Source organism: Panthera leo, chromosome C1 (assembly GCF_018350215.1).
Source record: "Panthera leo isolate Ple1 chromosome C1, P.leo_Ple1_pat1.1, whole genome shotgun sequence".
NCBI lineage: Eukaryota > Metazoa > Chordata > Mammalia > Carnivora > Felidae > Panthera > Panthera leo.
The window spans coordinates 147955941-147983696 of NC_056686.1; the positions used below are offsets into that span (position 1 = coordinate 147955941).

At 36.8% G+C, this 27756-nt stretch overlaps 1 protein-coding gene across 20 annotated transcripts in view; it reads right to left on the reverse strand.

Moving 5' to 3' along the window:
- BAZ2B (bromodomain adjacent to zinc finger domain 2B) overlaps positions 1-27756 on the reverse strand; it is a 434498-nt gene that overhangs the window by 13887 nt on the left and 392855 nt on the right. For 15 of the 20 annotated variants that reach the window (XM_042948879.1, XM_042948881.1, XM_042948880.1 and 12 more), the window contains 8 exons: positions 26810-26872; positions 25663-25807; positions 6776-7431; positions 6225-6498; positions 5893-6048; positions 5357-5517; positions 1403-1713; positions 881-1016 (listed from right to left, as the gene is read on the reverse strand). In XM_042948879.1, the coding sequence (XP_042804813.1) occupies positions 881-1016; positions 1403-1713; positions 5357-5517; positions 5893-6048; positions 6225-6498; positions 6776-7431; positions 25663-25807; positions 26810-26872 (1902 nt within the window). The remainder of the gene's footprint in view (positions 1-880; positions 1017-1402; positions 1714-5356; positions 5518-5892; positions 6049-6224; positions 6499-6775; positions 7432-25662; positions 25808-26809; positions 26873-27756) is intronic. The other 5 variants (XM_042948892.1, XM_042948891.1, XM_042948890.1 and 2 more) reach the window with 1 other exon arrangement.

Below are 27756 nucleotides of genomic sequence, written 5' to 3' on the forward strand. Positions count from 1 at the left end.
TGGTGCCTGGTACAAAGTAGAGGCCACTACAGGATAATAACTACTTGGGCTTGAGCAAAGAGGTGAAAAACTAGTTTTTAACTGTGAGTGGAAAAAATAAAACATCTATTCTTCTCATCAGCTATATCCCATGTCAAATATACAACATCAAGTGCACAAACTAAGAGCTCTTGCTTATCGTGTATTTACTAATCTAAGCATTTCTCAGCATTACAAAAGAAGAAAAAGAAAATTGATAGAAATATAAAGACATTTTAAGAATGCAGTGAATGGCTGTGCCTGGGTGGCTCAGTTAGTTAAGCGTCCGACTTTAGCTCAGGTCATGATCTCACGGTTTGTGAGTTTGAGCTCTGCATCGGGCTTTGTGCCGACAGCTCAGAGCCTGGAGCCTGCTTCACATTTTGTGTCTCCCTCTCTCTCTGCCCCTCCCCCACTCATGCTTTGTCTGTCTGTCTCTCTCAAAAACAAACATTAAAAATTTTTAAAAAAAATATTAAAGAATGCCGTGAATGTCTGTAGCAGATAATGTTAGCAACTGGAATGTTTAAACGTGTGAAAGGGTCCTCAAAATATTTAGATTAACAGCTATTATGTTGACAGAATACAGAAAACAACTTCAGTCAGAGTTATAAACAATATTCAATGGAATGCGAATCAAGATTTAAAAAAAATAAGAGAACACATTTGGTAGGTTCCTTCAGAGAGCTCAAAATAAGGAAAAAAGTATCACACTAATACAGTATTTAAGAATTAAGCAAAGTGTCAAGTAAAGCATACATTATTTTGACAATAAGTAATGTACAGTTAAGAAAGATTTAGAGGTTGGGAAAAACAGGACAAAGTAAATTAGTTATAGTATTTCTTAAATGAAAACACTTACAACTTTCATAATTGATTTTTCCCATGCTATTGATTTCTGTAACTGCTGAATGCACAGAGCTACCTGTGCAGCACTGCGAGCTTCTGACAATGCCCTTCTCCATACCCTGAGCCCTGGAGCAATATCCTCTTCAATTCTGCATTGAAATATAGAAAAATTAAGTAGGTCATATCCATATTTATGGTCACTGAATGTGAAACAATCATCACACTGAAAGCCAAGCAATGACAAAAACATGTAACAGCCAATAAGAATAAGGTTTAAGCAACTAAATTTGATGTAGTGCACAGACTGTGGCTACGTGCCTCAAAGCTTAGTCACAACCAGGTAAATGTAAGATCACTTTGCAGGATTATCAACGCACATAACAAAAAAAAAATGTTTTTACAAAGCACCATGCAAATAGCATGATCCATATGGATCACAGACATACAAGAAGATACATAGATAACAGGCAATAGAAAATAGGCTCCAATTAGCAAAGAAGCACAATAATTTTTCAAGTTAATCTCAATAACCTACCCGTCACCATCACCACTAATGGATGGTGCAGGAGCAGGGACAGTAACTGTGCCCACATTATCCAGTTTGATCTGAATGGTGGTACTTAAGGGGCTCTTCAGATACCTTCTCTCAATGTTCCGCTCCAAATCAGCCAGCCTGGTTACAGCTATATCTAGGGGGTTGTCACTCTTCCGTTCTAGTGCATGTGCACTGCTTTCTTCTTCGCCAGTACATTCTCCATCATGCTCCTTGCACAACTTAGAAAATGACTTATGTTCAAAATATACCAAGTCCTCCCTTTCTGATGCAGGCTCTGGACACATCCAACCCTATATATCAAGAGAATAATGTTATTATGGTTTCCTCTTAAAATGCCTGATGGGTGAATTACCTGTACTTAAAATACAGCAGCAGACACCAGCTGATCTCAAGGATCTTTACTGAAAATTTTTACCTTGTGTTTCCTAATGCTAGGTAGAGACAAGAACAGAAAATTAAAAGAAACAGGTGTAAGGAAGGATTGAAGAAGAAAATTTAGTAACTTTTGATATGCAAGGTATAATGAAAAGTAGCAAATATTCCAAAGGACTTACATGCTTTTGATTTCGTGGGACCACTTAAATGAAAAGCTCTCAGTAGTCTCTAAACTTTGCTCTTCCTTTCCATTTTCATTCCTTCCACCACTCTTCCATACAGATCCTTGTACTTACCATTTTTGCTTCAGCCACACAAGCTTTGCTGAAGCTGTTACATTTGTCTGTATGGCTTCTCCCTCTTCTCTTTACCTACCTAACTCTACTCATCCTGTAGCTCTCATGTTAAAATTTAGTTCCTCAGGGAATTCTTCCCTGATGTCCTTTAGGAAGTGAAGTCTCCCCATTACAGGCTCTCACAGAACCACAAAATACTCCATAGCCTTGTGATAGTCCCAATTTTACACTATGAGAGCAGGGGCCATGTCTGCTTTTAGTCACTTTATCTCCAGCATAGTGAAGGCAAACAGACGGCACTTAATATAGAGATGTCGATTGAATAAATGATCTTACAACTCAGCTTGCTTATATCAACCTTCTAGCTCTAAGTCCTTCAAAGATTCCCTACTATTTAACTATTCCCTATATTTTTACCACAACATTCAAGTACCTCGAGCTACCCTTTCTTTCATGTTCCCATTTATGCATCCCCCACTGCAGTCAAAATCCATGACCTGTCACTCCACAAATATGTTCTGAGCTTCCTGATCCTTGCGCTCCATTCATGCTGTTCACTTTTCCTGGTATGGCATTCCCTATTCTGGGACTGTCAAAAGCTTCCTCATCTCAAATTCCAACTCAACTTCTACATGAAATCTTCCCTGATCGCTCCCATATCACCACCAGAAGTCATATATTCTTTTACTAAATTCATGTATGACTGTATACTTCCCTGCAATCAGTTACTAGATTCTGCAGAGATGTATACATCTCTTGTCTCCCTATTATATGACAAGCTTTCTGAGGGCAGAAACCACCTTTTATCCCATTTTGTGATGTCCACTGACTAATGTGGAATGGGTACATAGTAAATAAAAAACAAAATGAACACTATCCTTTTTATTAAATCTCTTTAGAGATAATTACCTTGTCTTATATATTGGGATGAATTCTTCCTCATTATATTTAGAAAGGACATTTATATTTAGAAAGGGTGAAATTATGAATAGTACACATAAGTGCACTAGGTACAACTCGTGTCAAATGTCCTCATTCTTTTTTTTTTTAATTTTTTTTAATGTTTATTTATTTCTGAGACAGAGAGAGACAGAGCAAGGGTGGGGGAGGGGCAGAGAGAGATGGGGACACAGAATCCAAAGCAGGCTCCAGGCTCTGAGCTGTCAGCACAGAGCCCGACACAGGGCTCAAACTCACAGACTGCGAGATCATGACCTAAGCCGAGGCCGGACGTTGAACTGACTGAGCCACCCAGGTGCTCCTCAAATGGCCTCATTCTTATAGTTTGAAAGGGACCCTACATCCCACTTAAAAAAAAAAAATTCCAGGGCGCCTGGGTGGCTCAGTCGGTTAAGTGTCTGACTTGGGCTCAGGTCATGATCTCACGATTGAGGAGTTCCAGCCCTTGGGCTCCTGCTGGCAGTGGGAGTCTGTTTGGGATTCTCTCTGTCCACCACTCCCCCACTTGCGCTTTCTCTCTCTCTCTCTCTCTCTCTCTCTCTCTCTCTCTCTCCAAATAAATAAGTAAACTTAAGAAAAAATTTCCACTTAGCTACTGAAAACACAGCCAAACACATCTAAGCAGCCAATAATGTGAAAGGGTCAGTGCACTAAAACCTGAGTGTGTCTCCAGGAAAATGTTTCAGGTCCATGTTCTGACTTTATACATAAGTTAGAAAAGCATGATGATATGCTTTTCCAACCAATAGCCAATCAGAACTGGCAAATTAGATAGAGGGAGGGAAGTTGGAGGAAAATAGGGCTATTAGAACCAGTCGAATTTATCTATTTATTTTGTTTTTGTTTTCGTGATTTTAGAGCCAATCAAATTTAAACCAGCAAGTAGTAACAACTGACCATGAGAGAAAACAGACTATAGAAAGCAGATATTGTCATTTAAAAAGCAAAGCACACTAGGATCATTTAATGTAGGGGTAAAACCTCTTCACATTTCCTGAGGGAATCATTATCTAATAATTGGTCTTCATACTGAAGATACTATGTCACCAATATAATTTAAACCAAACTCATTATTCTCAATTTAAGAAGGTAGTGTAATGCATAACATAAGTGACCCAACAAACATGTTTAAAAAATTATGCCACTAAAAGGAATAATTATAATTTCTCCAGAAAATTAATTTGTGTAAAAGAGTTCATTTGTTGAAGATGCCAGATAAATGAGTCAGTTTTATATTGTATTACAGTACCAGGAAGAAGATTCATATAGTTGGCTAGGACAATGGTTACAGTAAATGATAAATTTTTGCTTCCCAAAGTAGTTATGGTAGTTATGTCTGTGGCAAGAAAAGGATATTTTATTGGCTCTGGAAAATGATATTTTTTGGAGATCCCTGAAAGTTTCTGAATGCCAGCATTAAAGTAATTTTGAAGAAATATTTTAATTATCGGATAGGATAGTATTATGGCATAAGCTTCTCATTCCGGATAAAACATGAAATATCAAATCGAATTACATGGAAACTACATTTTCCAAACCTTTTCAGGTGTATGTCTCACACTTACTCATCATCAATCCATTTATATCTTCAGAGACCTCACCTTATTATCAATTGAGAGGACCTTTATACTCTTTACAAAACCAAAAAAGTCTTGCACAGAGATAAAGCTTTTCTTTTGCCCTTCCACTGGAAACCAGTTCTGATCATTGTTTGTGACACGGTAATGCCCAGTAGATAAATACATATATTAAAAGCTTACATAATATGTAGGTTATGCGTGTCTGAGTACCATAATATAACATACATTCAGATACAGCTACATTCTCCAATTTTACATTATATAGAGTGAAAGTCTGACACAGAACATGGCTTGTATAGAGGTTCTTCCTGGTCCTATATGAAACACTACAGTAGGAGTTTAATAGAGCATTATATTATCACGGGTAAAACTGTGAAAGTCTGCTTGCAGTAAAGAACTGCATACCAGAAATGAGATTTTTGATTGTCATTAAGGACGCAGTGAGGTTTAATAACAAGAGCATATGATCTGGAGTTAGACTGACAGAGTGACTTGATTTGAACCCACATGTAGCCATTTACTCTAAGACTACTGGCAGGTTACTTACTCTGAGCCTGTTTTCTTACCTGTGCGATGGGAGAAATTAATTCAGGATTGTATGGAGACTTAAATGAGATAAAATGAAAACATTCAACACAGGAACTGGCATATATCAGGCATATAATCAATGTTAGTTACCTTCCATTATCCTAAAAACAGATTTTATTCCAAGCCAATTTTACCTTTACTTGCAAACTTGCTGATGCAACTCTCCTTTCTAGATCTTCTACCTGTTGAAGAATACTCAAATCCATTTCCATTGCTTGTTCTTCTACTGACCAGTTCTCCACAATATCTCGAGTTACCTGGTTTTCTTCATTTTCATTTAATTCAATAATAGCAACTACATTTGAAAAGAAATTAATTTTAAAATCTACTTTACTCCTCAGTGATTTCTCTCGGAAAGTAAACAAAATTCCATGGGAACTCATGCATGTAATCAAACACACACAAATGCACCTGTGCATATGCAGGCAGCTTATTTTTAAAAGCAGGAATATTCTTTTTTAAGAAACAACACAATATGTCTGCAGGTTGTAAAAAATTATAAGTAATACCACTTCAAGAAATGTAAATAGTTACTGTTTGTTGAGTAAAATAGGAAAAAAAGATGCCTTTTAGTAATAAATTAAGACATACTAAAATATATCCTAAGGTAAAAGAATTAGTAAAATCTTCATAAGTAAGCAAAGAGCAGAAATTTCTTTTAGATACATACCATCCTTATTCTTGATGCAGGCTTGGGTAATATAATCCAAGTGTTTCTGAATTTGTTTCTGTAATGCCTTTTCTCTTATTCCTCTGAGATGCAGCACTTTGAGCAAAGCTTTTAGGTCCTCTGGGTCAATAATTCTCCACCAACCAAACTGCATTTCTAAGTCAAGATGAATATGTAGAACTTTTACAAATATCTTGAATACAAATTAATGGCACAATGCAAATCAAAAGATTTATAACCACATATATAACCATCAAAGATTCAGTTATAATACAGGATTCTATTAACAGTGAAATAATGTAAGTGACTAAACACCATCTCAATGTACCCACCTTCTGGAATAGGTTTTGGACTAGGAAAATCTACTGGTTTTGCTACTTCAACAGCTGCAGGTTGAGTTGAAGAGACTTTTTCATTCTGTGGGACTGGAGATTCACTTTTACTTGAAGCAACATTGGGAGTCAAGAACGAATTACCATTTCCTTCAGATAATCCCAACCCCGATCCCAGACTAGGTAAAGGTGACGTAAATGGAATATTGGAGGTAAGCACGCCAGTGGGCCATCCACAAAACTGGAGTCCCATCATAGATACTCCACTTTTCATCTACAAAAAACAAAACATTTCATAAGTAGAATAATCTAAAAAGTTAGGAAAAATGTTTAGCATCTTAAATTATTTTTTAAATTCTGAAAACAAAGTTATTAAATACGCCTCTGCATTAGACTAGAAGTGCATAGGTTTGTAATGAAGCTTGGTAATAGCAATTCTGACTCTTCCCAGTTTTCAAACGGTGGCAGTGATCATACAAATATTCAATGGATTCCCCATCTTCATGGGGTCAAAGATTAAAGAAAGCAACATAAAAATGACCAGTACAAACCTGAAGAGGTGATACAGCAAATGGATTTAGGCCAACAGGATTCTGAGCAGAAGATGACCCCAAGAGGGGAGCCGGAGCAGGGGAGGGGGACTGGGATGGTGGCTGAGACTGAGGAGTCACCACAGAAGCAGCTGATGCATCAGTATGGGTGAGTGAACTGTCATCACAAGGGGTTCTTGGCAAAAGGCTGAACCACTGTCTGTTCTTTTCAGTCAGTGTTTTTAACAGCTGGTCATTGGGTAGAGGGCTGTAGAACTTCCCTGGACCACTTGAACCAGGACTGAATGGATTATTAGAGTCTGTCTTCTCCATGTTGCTTTGTGTTGCTGTTGATTGAATGCTGGCCAATGAATGTTTTCCACTGTTTTGATAAGACAATGTACACCCGTTTGCACTACTATTTGGTTTGGGGGTTATTATGTCTGACTCAGGAGACATTTTAGCTACTTCTAAAAGCTTGCTTAATTTTGAAAAAGAGCCAGGTTTCTGAAGAAACAAGTTTGTGTTATCTTTTTCTTTAGGATCTTCCTTTTGCTCACAAAGATCTGGATTTGAGCAATTTAAAGTATCTTCAGAAGTCTCAAATATTTCTTCTTTGATCTGGATACTTTCTGCCTTTTTTAGTTTTTCTCTTTCTTTTGCAATTTCTTCTAGTCCTATAAAATTGAAAAGTATGAAGGTCAGTTATTCTATCAAACCAGTATTTTAATTGAATTTTATTACTATTTATCAAGTTATATGCATAAATATCTAAACAAACTTCTAGATTACTAATATTCTCCATTTTTTTCCCTTTTTTTATAGGCTAGATTTGTTTGCTCATTGGAAAATTAATGTAATTTTGTAACTAATCATTACAAAAAATTAAAATATTAACATATTAAAAGCCCTAATACATGACAAAAATTACTATTAACATTTTTTTGTAAATCCTTCTAGGAGTTCTATATGCAAACACATATACACCTAAGCCTGTAAGTGAAAAGAAAAAAAGGAAATCCTATTAAACCTACATGTTTTACTGAATAATACTCCGTAAACATCCTGATATATCAATAAATATATAACTGCACCATAAATTTTAATGGCTATCTTCAATGGAATGCAATTAATTTAAATAATCAATCTTCTACTGATAGCTATTATTAGGGTCTAATTATTCTATTATAAACAATGCTGTAAATGGTGAATGATCTAGTATCTGTATCATTGTACTTTAAAATTTTTTTTTCTGATTTACTTCCTTAGCATAAATTTCTAGAAAAAACCTTATTGAATGTTGAGATAGGTACTTTTCAGAATTTTTGAAGTATAATTGTCTTACTCCCCTCTAGAAAGTCTAAATTGATACACATTAACACCAGAAGTACACAAAAGCATGTATTTCCCTTAGTCCTCAAATAAACTGAATACTATTCATATTTTTTGTCTTTTCCAATATCTGGGGGGTGAAAGTCCAAATTGTACTTTTTTTCTGATCACTACGTAAGATTATCTTTTCATAGGTTTATTGGTATTTCTCCTTGGTGGACTTCTGGTTCATATATCTGACCAATGTTTTAAAAAAATAATTCATAAACACTCTTTTAAAAGTATAAATACAGGGGCACCTGGGTGGCTTAGTTGGTTAAGTGTCCGACTTTGGCTCTGGTCATATCTTGCAGTTCATGAGTTTGAGCCCCACATCAGGCTCTGTGCTGACAGCTCAGATCCTGGAGCCTGCTTCAGATACTGCGTCTCCCTCTCTCTCTGCCTCTCCCCAGTCACCATCTCCCACTCACACTCTGTCTCTCTCTCTCTCTCTCAAAAATAATTTAAAAAAACATTAAAAATATAAATATACTAGTTTATTTGATTTGAGAAGTAATATGTGCTCAAGGTAAAATATTTAGTAATGAGAGGTATAAGATAAAACCGTTCCTGTCCTACTCCCTCAATCCCTATTTCTACTCTTCATAGGTAACCATGGTTAACCAATTATGCCTGTAGATCCTTCTGGAGATCTTACATGCATACATGTGACCATCATTTTACACTATTACATAAATGAGATACTACTCTTCACTTTTCTGCAACTTAGAATAAAACCCAAACTCCTACACAAGGTCTACAACAGTGTATGATCTAGTTCCTGAAAAACTCCACAACCTCTGACCACTATTGTCCTTGTTCTTCCTTTCTCCCTTTTTTTGCTTCTCAAACATGCTAAGTTCTGACCTGTCTTGAGGCCTTTACACTTGCTATTTCCTCTGAGTAGAATACTGTTGTAACTTTATCCTCATATTTCAAACTAAGTGTCATTTTCTCAGTGAAGTTTTCTCTGATCATCTAATTTTTTAAAAATGTTTATTTATTGAGAGAGAGAGAGAGAGAGAGAGAGAGAGACAGAGCGGGAGCGGGGGAGGGGCAGAGAGAGAGGGGGAGACACAGAATCCGAAGCAGGCTCCAGGCTCTGAGCTGTCAGCACAGAGCCTGACGCAGGGCTCGAACCCATGAACCGTGAGATCATGATCTGAGATGAAGTCCGGCGCTTAACCAACTGAGCCACACTCTGATCACCTTATCTAAAGCAGGGGCCCCATCCCATTCACCTTAGAATATCATTCTGTATATTTACTTTGCAGAATTTACCATTAGACACAATAATCTGTTTATTTTCTATTCTACACCCCCTCACCCACAAACTAGAATTTAAATCAACAAATTTGCTTAAAGGTAGAGCAATGTCTATCTTGCTTATTATTGGATCCCAAATGCCTAACATGATGGCTACTATCAAATGGAAACTCAATAAACATTTTTTGAATGATGAAATAATGAATTTAATGTTTTCACTATATATATACCTTCAACAGCTTTCAATGGCAGAACACATAATTATACTTGATCAGCTGCATAATATTCTATTATCTAGGTATATCATGACTTATTTAACTAATTCTATTAATGTCTGAAATAGCTCTTCTATGCTTCTCTTGAAATTCATTTCTACCCCAAATTAAAAGTCTATAACTCAGACTTAGGCTTCTGGCCAATCAGGAGTCACAGGGACTAGATTTACCTCCTTGCATGAAACAACCAAAAAACAGACAAAATATATGAAACAACAGTTTGTAAGAAACTGGACATCAGGTGACAATGAGAGAAACCAAATGCAGAAGCCCTATGATTGCCCTAGTTTACTGCCTTGGGATAGTTTCCAGGCTACATCACAGAGAGAGAAACCCAGACACAGCTGGAAGACTCCTGAGATGAGGAGATGGTACTGAGAGTCCAGGGGAGACCCAAATGGCTAGAGTGCTCAGGAAGGAGAACTGGAGAGGAGAGAGCTGCCTGGAGAGAGAACTCCACAGATGAGTGGACAGACCCCTTGAGTGTTCAGCTAAATAATGATAAGTGCCTATGTGTCAGGAATGCACCTGAGACCAAGGAAAGAACCACCTGAAAAGGATTAGAGGTGAAAGTGCTAGATACTCACACATGCTGGGAATGGACCCATTCCTACCAGCCAGGCTTGGAAACCTCAAAACTCACAGGCATCAGGTAGAATACTCAAGGATCTTGCTTCAGTAGTTAGGGTATAATTAGCCCTAGAATAAACACTGTTCTAGTCCTGCCTAACAAATTTTAAAACCAAGACCTGAAAGGATCAAACTTTTCCCAAGTCCCTTAACAATATTTCAGTTAAACAAAGCTCAAAAATGTTTGTGGGAATTAAAAAATATCCAGTACCAAATGAGATAAAATTCACAATGTCAGGCATCCAATCAAAATTAGAAGGCATGCAAAGAAACAGGAAAACACGATGCATAATTAGAAAAAAAATCAATCATAAAAACTGACCCCAAACTAACAAGATAATAGAATTAGCAGACAAGGACATTAAATTTGAAAAAATAATGGCTGATGCTCTGGAAAACAGTGTGGAGGTTACTCAAAAAATTAAAAACAGAACTACCCTATGACCCAGCAATAGCACTACTAGGTTTATCCAAAGGATACAGGAGTGCTGATTCATAGGGGCCCATGTACCCCAATGTTTATAGCAGCGCTTTCAACAATAGCCAAATTATGGTAAGAGCTTAAATGTCCATCAACTGATGAATGGGTAAAGAAGAAGTGGTTTATATATACAATGGAATACTACTTGGCAATGAGAAAGAATGAAATCATGCCATTTGCAGCAACGTGGATGGAACTGGAAGGTATTATGCTGAGTGAAATAGGTCAGTCAGAGAAAGACAGGTATCATATGTTTACACTCATACGTGGATCTTGAGAAACTTAACAGAAGACCATGGGGGAAGGGAAGGGGAAAAAAAATAGTTACAAACAGAAAGGGAGGGAGGCAAACCATAAGAGACTCTTAAATACAGAGAACTGAGGGTTGATGGCAGGGGTGGGGGGAGGGGAAAATGGGTGATGGGTATTGAGGAGGGCACCTGTTGGGATGAGCATTGGGTGTTGTATGTAAGTGATGAATCACGAGAATCTACCCCAAAAACCAAGAGCACATTTTACACACTGTATGTTAGCCAATTTGACAATAAATTATATTAAAAAAAAGAAACAATAATGGCTGAAAAAATTCCAAATTTGGTGAAAACTATAAAACACAGACCCACGAAACTCAGCAAACTCCCAGGAAAAGAAACATGAAGACAACTACACCAAGACATACAATCAAATTGTTTAACACCAACGGATACAGAAAATCTAAAAGGCAGGTGACAAAATATCTTATGCCTCATATAATCTCTATGCACTTGTACACATTTACTCTAAGAAAACCCTACTTTATCACCCTAATTAGGCACATGTGGAAAGTGTCACTGTGCTTTATTCAAGTTATTGTTTAGTAAGTACTACTACTTGTTCTTGATCTATTCTGAGAACTAGTATCTTAAACGACTGCTGTCATATGTCCCAAAACAAACAGATTAGCTAAACCAAAAAACCAACCAACCAACCAACCAATCTTTACTGGCTTGAGACTAGTAGATGATGTCCCATTTATATCTAATAAAGTAGATGGAGCTGATGATACATTTTAATAGCCCATTCATCATTGTCTTCAACTTTTGTATTCAAATTACTTAATTATGAACAGTTAAACCTCTTATTAAAATGTAAAATTATCTTAATGTAAATTATTTAATTTACACAGGATGTTTAGCATAAAGAGATTTTTAAATTTTAAATAATTTTCTATCTCCTATCTCATACAACCCCCCTGGTTCCTTCCAGTTCTTACTTTTCTGACATGTGTCAATAAGTATTAATAAATATCTTCAAAACAGACTGAAGGCAAGAGATGAAACAGGGAATGCTGTTCACTTGATTCATTTCCCTGGTAGTAAATGCCAGTGCATCATAACCAAGAAAATACCATTTCGCATTAAAACAAATCCTAAACAAATAACATGCTTCCTACTGGAAAGAGACGATGTCTTCTTGAATTTTATCAGAATCACACTGAACCTTCTCAGTTCACCTAACAGTTGTCATTGGACACTAGCTGTCCACCACTCTGAGTTCAAGTGAAAAAATTTTCCTTTGCTCTCTTTACTTAGGCTGAAGCAAACTATAATTTTCAAATAAATTTTACTACACTGTAAGTAAAACACAGATAGAGAACATAAGAAAAGTAAAGACACTGGCATTTAGAATACAGGTCCCTGTGCAGTGGCTTCCTCCCAGGGCTCAAAGGCACTTTTCCCCAGAAGTAGTCTCACTGATTTTTAGTTGTCTTCATGTTGAGAGAGCTCCCATTACCCAGCATCCAGGAGATTGCTTGCTATTATTACTGTGGAGAAGACTAAAGGAAGCAGATTCTCATCATTTGTCTCTCTAGGATTGTTCCTTCCCAGTCTGATTCAGGAATTAAAAAAAAAGATGATTGATACCATAATACCCTTTCCCTTCATATGAGAGTCCCCCACATATCCATAACAGGAATTATGTTTTATTTACACTTCTAGATCAAATGCTGTAATCATATCCTAATACAAAATAGAAGCGTAACATTCACATCATAGTATATACATATAATTAACAACAAACTTGCTTCATTTTTGTTACAATACCAAATAAATTATCTATAATCTAACATACCCCTACACACACACACACACACACACACACACACACACACACACACACACACACATCTTTGGTTTTAGCTGGGTTGCCATGGGGACTTTTTTCCTTCCCACTTTGCTGAGGGACAGCAGGACACTACAGCCTTTTAGCAGCTAATATCAACACTGTTCTCAGGGTCCTACATGTGTAGACTTTGCTTTTTGGTGTGCATACCCCCAAGCACTGTTCCTAGACCCGAAGTTCCCTTGATACATTTACTGTTAGAGAAACAAAGTGCTTTATACCCTTTCTCACACTAACCCATAAATACAGAGCAAGTCATAGGATATAGTATTTTATCTCTTGGAGTGCTTTTGTCACAAATCCAAGTCCTATGGAACCACTATGGGAGCTGGGAGATCTTTTGTACTGTTCCTTCTCTGCTTGTAAGTTGCCTTTACTAATAAACTTTGCTGCTATTAGCACTATGTGTGTCATTAGTGGTTTTGTAACTGTGCATCTTGTACAACAGTTGGTGTCCAACAAAGTTTAATGTCATGGATATTTGGAAGGGAAGCATGCAGGGGTGGAAGAATTTCTCCTTGGGGTCAGTGTAATTCACTTAGTGGACTTAGGAAGGTCTCAGTAGCTATGCCCAAGGATGAAAGAAGCACTACAGTGTATACTAAAGAGGGGGACTTGTGGTGATAAGGTGGTTTGAAATTCAGTTCTGTCCTTCCTTCCTTCCTTACCAGCTTAGAGATTTTCATGAGCCCTAAGTGGGAGAGTGAACTAGAAAGAGTGATAGGAGCCCCTTTAGAAGAGAGAGTGGGGCAAACTCCCACTATTATGTTAACTCCCCTGTTATGATGTGAACTATCCCCTATGATATGAAGCCAGTTATTGTGAGGCATGCTCCATAGGAACCTGAATGGGAATCCCAGCAGAAGGAAATCCATCAATAAACAAAGTAAGAGCTGGGTTCTCAAACTACCATAAACACTTGGAAGGATCCTTAGAGGCTTGGCTTGCTTGTTTGCATGATGAAGAGACAATAGTGGTATTAAAACAAGTGGAGTAGGGGGAATGCCCTTGCTACACAATAAGCAGTCTGGGTTAACTCGTAGTGCTGGGACAGGCATTGTCACCATTTTCAAACTGGATGCTTGGTAGCTTTGGTAAAATAGATCCCTGTTGGGGTGATTTTCCCGAGACTCTTTATGTGAACTGGACTTGATCCACAGCAGATGTAGACACTAGCTACGTTACCATAATTCTAAGAAAACCCAGGGCTTGCGAGGGGATGGGCCTGACAACATGCCCTTGGTATAAAGAATGTTAAATGACTGAATCAGAACAGGTCCATGTATGTGGATAACGGCTTTGATTTTACTCCTTCACCTGGGAGGCAATGTTAGAAATGAAATAGTTCTTTTGGGTCATACAAGCCTCATTTCAGGGAAGGAAATGGAAAGTGAGAGCCTAAAATGTGGCACAGGTTTCTATACAAAATAAAAAGAAAAAAGGTACAAAGGAAGAAGATACGCTAGACTTCTGGTATTGCTCATAGAGAGAAGCAATGATAAGACAGAGGTGATGTGTTGTATAATTTTAGAGTATGGAAGTGTTATCCACTTCAAAAATCTGAGAAGGTGGAAAAGAGACCCATGGGATGAGACACAGAAGATCCAATGGCCACTGGCTTGAGGAGTTGTTAGGAGAGGGGGAGTTGCCAGAAGATTAGGTGAAGAGAGTCCCTGCAGAGGACTATCCCTCAGACATTACAGCGGTTGAGCCTCACCACATTCACCATCTGGTAAGATCTCATAGTCTCTAGACTCTTCAGGAAAGGATTTGGAGAATAGAACCAAGGGAAATACCCTGTTTCATCTCAACTCTTGAAATGGGATTATGGGTTGGAACATTCACAGTCATCAGCTCTACTTTATGAAATTGATTCAACTCCAGAAGCCAGGCTTTCTTTGTTCCCTGATCTGGGCTCTTTCAAACTTAAGAAGGACCAGGGCTGGGCTCTATCCCTGTGTCCCCCTCTAAAGGACTGCTAACCACACTTCTCAGTTCACTATGCTAGAAAGAAGAGCCTCAAATATTTATGGGCTTGCTAGAAATGAGGGCCCAAGTGTCTACTGTTCTAGAATGCAAAACAGCCTGGGCAAACAAGTTCCCATATTGCGGCTGCAAGTTGGTGTTACCTATGACTCAAAGCCCAGAATCGCAACCCATGTAAAGGCTTTTGAACCTTTTTGTGTGAACTCCAATTGTTCCTTTATCAGACTGCGTAACTGGCATGAAAATACTGTGGTATTTAACTCCTGCACAAGTATGTCCACATATCAGTGGGACATATTTGTTGTGACTTCTACTGGCAGTTTTGGTAACTGTTGGCCAGGCATGTTGTCAATACCCAGATGCACTGACCAGGCCTGCCATGGCTGTACAAGAGTGCTACATACCTGGAGGAGAAAGATTGCATTTCTCATGCAAGAATAGATTCAGATAGGGGTACTGAACAACACCATTACACTATTTAACGACGCTGTTTGACACTAGCATTGTAAGTGTCTATGACTGAAGTCAAGACACTCTGATGACATTTGTTAAGTTTTGAGTATCTCACTTCCTCTAGCTACTGAATGGTATATACACCTTTTCTGGATATAGAGATACTGTGTCTCTCCATGTGTGGACCATATAATACTATTAAGACTGAAGCATATTTATCACATAGTAAGATTTCCAGAAATAATACAAACAATTGGAATGCCTTTCACAGTTGTTGCCAAAGCTTGCCAACATAGTGTTGAGTGGCTGGCTTGTCCGTGTTCCCTCTTCTCTACAGGCAGTACAGAATGCTGGAATGATATTCTAAAAGATGGGTGCACCAACACCCCTCCATGGTGACCTCCGTACATTGTCCAGTCTGGCTGTCCTCTTCCGTTTATACTTTGAGCACTTCTCATACCTCATAAAGGTCCTTACACTGTGGTGAAGTTCCTTGGCATATTGGAGTTGAAGAGCAGAAATGGAGAATATACTTGGTATGCCAGGACCCTGAGTTTTTATACCTCAAAATTTCTCTCCTTTTTTGGCACCTTTCAACAGGTGGCTGGGAAGTTCCTGTTGTTCTTATTACAGATGAATGGATGGACATAAATGTCAATATTCTCCTACTTTTCAGATGACATTTGCAAGTTACACCCAGAGGAATGGTAATTTTTATTCTCTCTTTGTTACAACAGTTTTAAATTTTTGTTGTGCACTCACTCTACAGGCAGGAGATTTTGCTGTAGTCCTTTTACCCATATAATATATTCTGTCTGGAGGACATCTTTGGTGGGAAAATGGCACCTCCTGGTTTTGTGTGGAACTTACTGTTCCAGAAAAAAAGGACAGTCCATATAGATCACCACTGAAGATAATGATGGACTTGGCATGGGCATAAACATAACTGACCACAGAAGGTGAGAGGGTGAATATAGCATGAATAATTCTCCTGTTGCCTTTCTTACAGATATTAACAAACTATACTGAATAATCCTCTACAGCTATCCCACACAATGACACTTATTTCAAAGCTATCAGGATGTTGTATTTGTCATCCTCAACCTTCTTAATTATGGAGGATATTCTGTGCATTCCACTCCCAGACAGTGTCATAGGAATTACTCATTACTCCAGAGTCCTTATTTGTTCGGGCTATCCATAATTCTGTCCTTACTAATTATGCTGTGTAAAACTCCCTTTATCTTCTTAGAGGCAGAAGGACACTCATATCCTGACATCTCAGCTCCCAGTGATCCATCAGGGCCACCTGGTAGCACTTTTCCCCACTTCAGACCTACAGTTGAGTCTGGCTAACAGCACACTGGCAGTGTGCTAACCCCAGGGAAACATAAATGCCACATAGATACAAAATGTAGCATTGAACCAGACTGGCTGGCACTCTCTGCGATCCAGGGGAACTTGTTTTCTTATGTGAAAAGCAAGGCCTTCCTGCTTCCTATCTGGACATAACACTGTCTACATTCTTTGGGAATAACTATGAGACCTTTTATAATGGCACCAACTGGCTGGTTAGCTCATTTGGTTAGAGTGTGGTGTCATATGACTAAAAATCTAAAAGGCACTGGCAACTTTCCCAGCTGTGATCTCTAGGGTCAGCATCAAACCTACCTGCAAGATGGCAAGTATGTAGGGATACAAGCTTTCATTACTTTGCACAAGGGCTCCTTCCTTGAATAGGCACCCATGAAGCTGAGGGTATGACCCCAAATCATCTACACTGAGGGACACTACCACTGAGAAGGCTTGGGCTGTTATCACTGAACAAAAATAGCATTGATTCCTTGACCCGAGTAATATTATAAATGCATAGCTTTGGACCATTTGTTGAATATACTATAGGCAGATTCCTCAGGGTAATTGATGTTGTGCAATATTGTTTGTTTTGGAATTTCTCTGGCTTATCTGATTTCTCCTTCAGAAGGCACCATTTAAAATCCAACTGATAACTGTTCCACCTAGTGAAGGCATATACCTACTGAGTCACAAGGGTCAGAGGGTAGACTGAAGGGGAATAAACCCTCAGTTTTAGCTAAATGGCTACAGGGGCTCTCTTCCTTCTGTCTTCCCAGAGGCCCAACAGAAAGCCAGATTAGTCACTGAGCTGGTTGGCAGATGGACAGTAGGGCCTTTGGCTGATGTTGGCACTGTTCCCAAGGCCCTCAGTATGTGGAACCTGCCCTTTGTAGTCATACTCCTTATTGCTGTTCCCAGGTACAGAATTCCTATATATATAGGACCTATATAAATGTTTTATATATACATATATATATATATATATATATATATATATATATATATATATAAACACACACACACACACACACACACACACACACACACACACACACACACATATATACATACCTACATAATATGTTGTTCGTTAGAGAAACAAAGGGTTTTCTACCCCCTCTTGGACTAAGCTAAAAAAAATAGAGTGTGAAAGAAGGCATCTCTCTCTTTGGGTGTTCTTGTTGCCTGTCTAGGCTGCAACTGGACGACACTCTTGTAGAACCAACATGGGGGCTTAGAAGATCCTGTGTGCTTTGTTATGTGCTCTACTCTTGAGTTACCATACTGATAAACTTTGTTATTAGCACCATGTGTTTCACTCATGGTGTGGGTTATCTTGCACGAACACCCTGAATTTAATTAATAATTTTCTTTGGAGGTAATCCCAGACCTGATTTCTTTTTTGTTATAATGTTGAGGATAAAGATAATTTTAGGGATTTTTAAAAAAACTTGGACATTTATTTTTTAAAGCTTGTGCATTTATACTTTTAAATAGATGAATGTTGTTAAATCTAACTTTATTAAGAATAGATGGTTAGATAACTTTTAAAAAGTGACAAATGAGAGGAATAGAATATTGCCTATTGTTAATATTGTATTAACTTTTGTTTTCAAGTGGGCTCCATGCCCAACATGGGGCTTGAACTCACAACCCTGAGATTAAAAGTCATGTACTCTACTGACTGAGCCAGCCAGGTGTCCCCTGTATTAACTTTTAATATCCAATATTTTATGGTCATTTCTACTAGTTGGTACTTATTCATCTTTATCAGCCTTGCCTCCCAGATATAGTACTTGTCTATATTACATATTAATATGCTTTTGTTCTTTGTCTTCATATATGGTATATCTTTCCAATTAGGTTGTGAGCTCTTTCTGGAGACAGGTTAATTGATTCTTTTGTATCTCCATAGTACTTAGTACAAGGCACTATACAAGTGCAGATTAAACACTTGATTAAAATCATAAAGGTTTTTTTCTACTTTAATTAGCTGTAAGATAAAGAGAAGGAATCTACATCTGTTATTTATTTTATAAGTTTCATAGCACTTAGAATAATATAGCAGATGCACATTTATCAGCGAATTAATAAAACCTTTATGAGAAAACCTTTAAGTGAAAATTTATTCCTCCTTTTCCGCTGTACTATGCAATGACCACAAATAATAGTATAAAGTATGATTAATATTTATATATCACTTTGTAGCTCTTTTAAATTCATTATTTGACATCATAATAACCAAAGAATTTATACAGAGCCTATTACAATTCTCTTGTAGAAAGAAAAATCAGGGTCCAGAGAGGTTAAATTGTGGGACCTGAACAGAAACTGAGGTCCAGTAACTATAAATTCAATAAATGTTATTTAATTTGAGAGGCCTCAAATTAAAAAGTTTCCTGTAAGCTATTCTTATAAACCTGATAAAGACATTTAATTACTTACTTTCTTAAAGTATTTTTAATGTGCCTGTGATATATAAAGTACAATGTTTCACACTATGTAGAATCAAAAGTTGTACATATAAGGGCTATAAAACTTAAATAATATAAATAAACTCAATGTATATCAATTGCCAAGATAATGATACAATTATTTGGTTTTCTAGGAGTTCACAGATAAGCTGGAGAAGAATTTATAAAAAGGCTAGAACTTGAGCTGGATCAAGAAAGGTGAAATTTAAAATGATTAAAGAAAAGGCAAATTAGCGTTATATTGAACAGAACTCAGCAAAACAAAGTATGCAAAGTAGGAAGAATGCACATGTGTTAAGCAGTGGTGAGTAGATTGGTCTATGTAAATTCATACTGGGGAACAGTATGAAGACATTTTGAAGTCAGATTTATAGAAGGCCATGAATGCTTGTATGCCAGGTTTTATAAAGACTTATTACATCATCTTACAGGCAGTAGGAAGTCCTTCGAGGTTTTGAAGCAGAGACATGATATGATGACAGAATGTAATGTAAGGAAGAGATTGTATAGAGAGAAGTTGGGGGCAGCTGTAATAATCCACATATATATTAAGAAAGAACTGATTTCAGCAGTGTTGCAGAGATTGACTTTAGACATTTTGAAGGGAAAGCGGACATCCTAGATAACTTCAACTTTACAAGCTCAGGTGACTGAGATTAATGTGGACCTTAGTCAAATTGAACAATATGTAATTGGTCTGGGGTAGGGCTCAGGTTTTGTGATTTTTTAAGGTTCTCATTTGATTCTTGTAGCTAAGGTCAAGTCAGTCATCGGGCACTTTATTGCTCTTAAGCTTTACCAAGGCTGTGCACCTCAGTGACTCACAATTTTATAATATTTTTTTCTGTAATTTTCTAATTTTAAGTTAAATCTCTAAAGACATATGCACTTTTATGTTTATTGCAGCATTTTTTAAAGTTTTTTTTTTTTAAATTCCAGTTAGTTAACATACAGTGTAATATTAGTTTCACGTGTATAATTTAGTGATTCAACACTTACATACAACAGCTGGTACTCATCACAAGTGCACACCTAAATCCCCATCACCTAGTTAACCCAACCCCCCTAACCACCTCCCTCTGGTAACCATCAGTTTGTTCTCTATAGTTAAGAGTTTGTTTCTTAGTTCGCTTCTCTTTCCCGCCCCCCCCCCCCCCCCCCCCGCCCATGGTCGTTTGTTTTGTTTCTTAAATTCCACATAAGAGTGAAATCATATGGTATTTGTCTTTCTCTGACTTATTTTGCTCAGCATAATACTCTCTAGCTCCATCCATATCATTGCAAATGGCAAGATTTCATTCTTTCTTATGACTAATATTCCATTGTGTGTGTGTGTGTGTGTGTGTGTGTGTGTATGTATAAAGTGATATATATATCAGTTGATGGGCACCTGGACTCTTTCCATAAATTAGTTATTGTAGATAATGCTGCTATGAACATCAGGGTACATGTATCCCTTCGAATTAGTATTTTTGTATTCTTTGGGTAAATATCTAGTAGTGCAATTGTTGGATTGCACAGTGGTTTTATTTTTAACTTTCTGAGGAAACTCCATACTGTTTTTAACAGTGGCTGTACCAGTTTGCATTCCCAGCAACAGTGTAAGAGGGTTCCCCTTTGTCCACATCCTTGCCAATACTTGTTGTTTCTTGTTAATTTTAGCCATTCTGACAGGTGTGAGGTGATAGCTCATTGTAGTTTTGATTTGCATTTCTCTAATGATGAGTGATGCTGAGCATCTTTTCATTATCTGCCATCTGTATGTCTTCTTTGGAAAAATGTCTATTTATGTCTTCTGCCTATTTTTAAATTGGATTATTTGTTTTTTGAGTGTTGAGCTTTATAAGTTCTTTATATATTTTGGATAATAATCCTTTATCAGATCTGTCAATTGCAAACATCTTCTCCATTCTGTAGGTTGCCTTTTAGTTTTGTTGATTGTTTCCTTCACCATGCAGCTTTTTATTTTGAAGAAGTCCCAATAGTTTACTTTTGCTTTTGTTTCCCTTGCCTCAGGAGACATATCTAGTAAGAAGTTGCCAAAGCTGATGTCAAAGCTGATGTCAAAGAGGTTACTGCCTGTGTTCTCCTTTAGGATTTTAATGGTTTCCAGTCTCACATTTAGGTCTTTAATCCATTTTGAATTTATTTTCATGTATGATCTAACAAAGTGGTCCGGTTTCATTCTTTTACATGAAGCATTATTTTTAATAGCCTAGATACGGAAGCAATCCAAGTGTCCTTCAATAGATGAATGGACAAGAAGATGTGGATGGACAAGAAGATATGCTATGCATACATACGCATGTGCACATGCATGTGCGCATGCACACACACACACACACACACACACACACAGGAATATTACTCAGCCATAAAAAAGAATGTAATCTAGGGTGCCTGGTTGGCTCAGTCGAGTTAAGTGTCTGACTTTGGCTCAGGTCATGATCTCACGGTTCATGAGTTTGAGCCCCACATCAGGCTCTGTGCTGACAGCTCAAAGCCTGGAGCCTGCTTCAGATTCTGTGTGTGTGTGTCTCTCTCTCTCTCTCTGCTCCCCTGCTTGTGCTCTCTCTCTCTCTCTCAAAAAAAAACATTACAATTAAAATTTAAAAAGAATGAAAATTTGCCATTTGTAACAACATGGGTGGGCCTAGAAGGTACAATGCTAGGTGAAATAAGTCAGAGAAAGACAAATTCCATAGGGTTTCACTCATATGTGGAATTTAAGAATCAAAAAAAAAAAAAAAAAAAAAAAAAGAACAAAGAAAAAAACAGACAAACAAACAAACCTAGACTCTTAAATAGAAAGAACAAACTGGTGGTTGCCAGAGTGGAGGTGGGTTGGGGGATGGATGAAATAAAGGGGATTAAGGGTACACTTATTTTAATGGGCACTGAGTAATTTATAGAATTGTTGAATCATTATATTGTACACCTGAAACTAAAAACACTATGTTAATTATACTTAAATAAAAAAATAGATTTCTATACTAAACCTTTTACTTACTTTCATACTTAACAAGATCCTCCTCTTGACTCTTCTGATTCAGTTTAAAATATCACAATTTTTCTTTTTTTAAAAAATTTTTAAATGTTTATTATTTATTTTAGAGAGAGAGAGTCAGAATGAGAGTGGGGAAGTGGCAGAGAGAGAGAGGGACACACAGAATCCAAAGCAGCTCCAGGCTCCAAGCTGTTGGCACAGAGCCCAACGCGGGGCCCAAGCCCAAGAACTGCGAGATCATGACCTGAACCGAAGTCGGACACTCAATGGACTGAGCCACCGAGTTACCCCAATATCACGATTTTTCTATTAAGGATTAATTCATCCAATTTTTCTCTGATTTCATTTTTCTTACATCACATTAAATCTTTCTTATAGCGATCCTACCTTCAAGATATCACACTCTGGGGGAACCCGGGTGGTTAAGCATTGGACTTCAGCTCAGGTCATGATTTCACGGTTTGTGAGTTCAAGCCCCACATTGGGCTCCCTGCTGTCAGCACGGAGCTGTCTTGGGATCCTCTGTCCTCCTCTCTTTCTGCCCCTCCCTATCACTCTCTCTCTCAAAAAGAAATAAACATTAAAAAAAAAGATATCATGGTCTTCCCATGTTTCTTGTTTGTACTTGAGCTTAGGGCCTCCCTACTTTTTTTCTAGGCTACTAGAGTGATCCCACGACTGATTTCTCTGCCCCCTTTCTCCTCAATCCAATGTGTACTTTGCTCCAGATTATTTATTTTAGCATAGTTCCCCTGCCTATATTACTCTTTGCCTTCAAGACCTCACAGTCTAGTGCCAGAATGGCCATGTATGCCAAAAATTGTAAATTATTAAAGTAGGCTATATAACATTTTCCTGGTTTGAGTATTTTAAGCACTTTGTGTTTATTCCTTTGACTACCTCCAACTTCATTCACTCTCTGGTTTGCAAAGTCCTAACTTTTCTTAGAGTTGCCTTTGGGGCCACCCCTGGAATGAAAAGCAAGTGTATAGGATATAGGTCTAACTGTAAAGGCTAGGAGTTCCCCAAATACATCAACCAGAACAATTCTGGTTTTGTTAGATATTGGGGTTCTGCATAAGATTTATAAAATTTTAAACAATTTATTTAAACAAAAACAAAAACAAAAATAAAATCCCAGTTAACTCATTTCTTCCACCCCTCCCCCCTAACCTCTGGCAACCACCAATCTGTTCTTTGTATCTATAACCTTGGTTTTCTTTTCCTTTTATTATTTTTTTAGATTACAAATATAAGACAGATCATATGGTATTTGTCTTTCTCTGATTTATTCCACTTAGCATAATGTCCTCAAGGTTTATCTATCTTGTGGCAAATAGCAAGATTTTATTCTTTTTTTATGGCTGGGTAATATTCTACATGAGGTGTGTGTGTGTGTGTGTGTGTGTGTGTGTGTGTGTGTGTGTATACCCTACCATCTTTATCCATTCATTCACTGATGGACACTTAGGTTGTTTCTATATCTTGGCTACTGTGAATAATGCTGCAGTGAAATAGGGGTGCATATATCTTTTTGAGTTAGTGTTTTCATTTTCTTTGGATAAATACCCAGAAGTGGAATTGCTACATCATATGGTAGTTCCATTTTTAATTTTTTGAAGACCCCTCATATTCTCTTCCATTGTGGCTGCACTGATTTACGTCTCTACCAATAGTGCATAAGGTTCCCTTCTTTTCACATTGTCACCAACATCTGTTATTTCTTGTCTTCTTGATACTAGCCATTCTAACAGGTGTGAGGTGAGATCTCATTGTGGTTTTGATTTGCATTTCTCTGATGATTAGTGATGTTGAGCACTTTTCATATGCCTTTTGGCCATCTGCATGTTTTCTGTGGAAAAATGGCTCTTCAGATCTTCTGCCCATTTTTAAATCAGGTCATTTTTCTGCTTTGAGTCACATGAGTTCTTTACATATTTTGGTTATTGGTATCTTATCAGATATATGATTTATAAATATCTTCTCCCACTCAGATTACCTGTTCATTTTGCTGATGGTTTCCTTTGCAGTGCAAAAACTTTTTAGACCAATGTAGTCCCACTTACTTATTTATTACTATTTTTTCCATGCTTAAAATATTTTTATTTTAAAATATTTTATGCAAACAGTTAAAAAAGGAACCCATCACACTATTCTGTTAAATCAACAGGCTGACCCATCTACATCAATTTTTAAAAACAAGTACAATGCAATTGAAGCTTCCATGTACTCTCCCTGATACCATTAGCAACTCCTGCTCTGGAAAGGCAAGGGGTAACTTTCACATATAATTCCAATATATGATTTTATACTCTTACTTCATGTAATTTGAAACCATAGGAAATATATTACTGTGTAAAACACTGCTTACTATATGCCAACAATGCTTAAATGCCAGCTACAACTTTAAGTACTTTACACGCATTATTAACTGCTCTCCTGCAAAAGATTTTTATTTTAAAAAGTTGTTCTAAAAACAACTACTTTATAAAATTTTGGGTCTGGACATTGCTGTGATTAATCAAACCCCTCTTTCCACTCACTGGACTGTTAAAGTATTACAATGCATGGATTTTGTTTTATCTATCTTTCAACCTCCTGCAGTGCCTATAAATGCCTGGCATTAAATGGGTATTCAAAAAAAATGTGTTAAAAGAAGTTTTGGCCTGCATGCATCACCATGGAACCATAGCTATATCCTGAAACTTGTAAGCACTGGCATAATACTCTCAGTGCCATCAGAATTTAAACATTTGGAAACACTCAAACATATAGTTCTGAAAAGTTCACTTCAAGACCATTTATCCAGCACATAAATGCACTAGGTACTGAGTTAGTTAATATAACACAAGTGGAGACAGCAAGAAAATAGCCTAAAGGTAAATAAATAAATAAATAAAATAAAAATAAAAAATAAAAAATAAAAATCAAGGATTGTGTAGTTTAATACAAAACTCAAGAAAGAAAAAGGTTTAATGGAGAAGGAAGTGATCATAAATTTCGGACATGAACAAGATTTCAAGATGAATGAGATTACGATAAGGGTCTTACTTTAAGCAAGTTATTTCCAGGGATACTGGCAGGATGGACGCTTGTTGCAAAGGTTAAAGAATAAACCACATATTAAAAAATTTGACAATGGGAAGGGAGAAAAAATAGAGAAGCAGCTATAAAGGAAAATACAGGGAAAGATCTTTGTCCACTAAATAAGAAAAGAACAGTTTATGTGTGATGTCAGAAAGAGTGACAGAAGAGAAATCATGAACACAGAGGAAATATTTATCAGTGAAAGAGGCATGAGTTCAAAAGGAAGGGGAATCAAGGTTTTACACTGTTTATCCATAAAGCAAATTTGATTGTGGAAGCACAAACTACAGTGAAGAAGTAACACGGTTTTTCAAAGTATGGTTTTTGATATTATTTTGTAACAGATTAATAGTTCCTACCTTCACCACTCTCCATGCCTTCTACAAAAATCCCCCCACATTGGGGAAGAATCCAGTACCGGCGTCTGTAACGATCCTGGCCAAACATCATCGAACGCAAAGAGTGAGAAGCGTCAAAGAGCTTCCTTCTGTACTGACTCTGTTGCTGTTAAAAAATGATGCATATAATTAAGCTATGGGTGTCAAGTGCTTTAAAAATTAATATAAAAGTGACTTTACACTTATTATGCCTTTACTAAGCAGATAAATTTCACTACTGGGAACAGACAGCAAAAGAGCTAAATATTCTATGCCTGACTTCAATTTCAGTAACACTTAATATAGTTAGTAATTATTTTGAAAGTAATTGGAATAGTCTTGTTACCATGGACTAAAAAGATGTTTTATTTTACCAGTTATCTTATAGTAAAGCAAATCTTAAGCTTGGTAGTAAACAATGTGATCAACTATTTTACTGGCCAGAACAAACTGGCTCAGTTCTATTGAGTATATAGTGTATAACAAATAACTTTCACAACATATGTAATTGACGGTATCTGTATTTGCTTATTTTTATACTCATACTGTAAACCTAAGCAACAAATTGCTAAATTTTGGGATAAATTTGGGATGAATCTAACATTGATATAATATACAGGTATCTCATAACATTAATCTCATAATACTAATACTTTTAAAAATACATCTTTTTTACAGAAGTCCATTTGAAACTTCACTAATACTACCGAAATTCAATTTTCAATTGAATTTTTAAAATCATAAGTATGTAAATATGTAATTTATAAATCCAGTGCAAATATAATCCACAAATATAGTAATGTAGAATAAAACATAAGATGCTGAAACTATTACCATGACATTTGACTGAATTTTAAAAACAATTACTTTCAAGAAATAAAACAATGCATTTATGCTATTTTGTATTTAAATGAAGAGCTGAAGAATATAGGCCCTGGTTAAGTTTAGGCTTTTAACCTTGTTATTAAACTTTTAAGGTTTAATTGTGAGAATGTTTCTAGAGCTCCTCATTTTACTTATTTATAAAAAACTTATTTTTATGTTAGCAGCCAGAAAAACTAATCCCATACAAGGTGGATCTTTAAAACACTGCAAAAAAGATGTTAACTGTAATCTGAAAAGTGCTTACTTTACTCAGTTTTTCAATCTGTTTTTCTAGCTCTTCAACACTTGCTGCTTGGTCACCTTCATCCTATACATAACAAAATACATATCATTTACCTGTTTTTAAGATTTATTTAATCAATCAGTCAGCAAATATATAATGAAAGTCTTCTATATGCAAGGTACTATAATATGCATATGGAAATGAGTAAGATTCAGTTGTTGTTCTTTATAAATTAATAATCTGGTAGGGAGACAAATAAAACATTAACACTAAAAAATGAAAACCACCAAATAGTAGGGAGCTATGAGGCTCTCAAGACAGGTAGAGATTAAGAGTCATGGAGTTCAGGGGAGGGAGAGATTTATTCTAGTGGGAATCTATACTAAGAATCTATACTTAGAATCTATACTAAGAAGTTGTGTTTTTTTTTATATGAAATTTATTGTCAAATTGGTTTCCATACAACATTCAGTGCTCATCCCAATAGGTGCCCTCCTCAATGCCCATCACCCACCTTCCCCTCCTTCCCAACCCTATCAACCCTCAGTTTATTCTCAGTTTTTAATAAGTTTCTTATACTTTGGCTCTCTCCCTCTCTAACTTTTTTGTTTGTTTGTTTCCTTCCCCTCCCCCATGGTCTTCTGTTAAGTTTCTCAGGATCCACGTAAGAGTGAAAACATATGGTATCTGTCTTTCTTATTTCACTTAGCATAACACTCTCCAGTTCCATCCACGTTGCTACAAAAGGAATACAGGAGTGCTGATGCATAGGGGCACTTGTACCCCAATGTTTACAGCAGCACTTTCAACAATAGCCAGATTATGGAAAAAGCCTAAATGTCCATCAACTGATGAATGGATAAAAAAATTGTGGTTTATATACACAATGGAATACTACTTGGCAATGAGAAAGAATGAAGAAGTTGTGTTTTAATCAGCTACTGAAGAATGCTTAGGAATTGATTGAT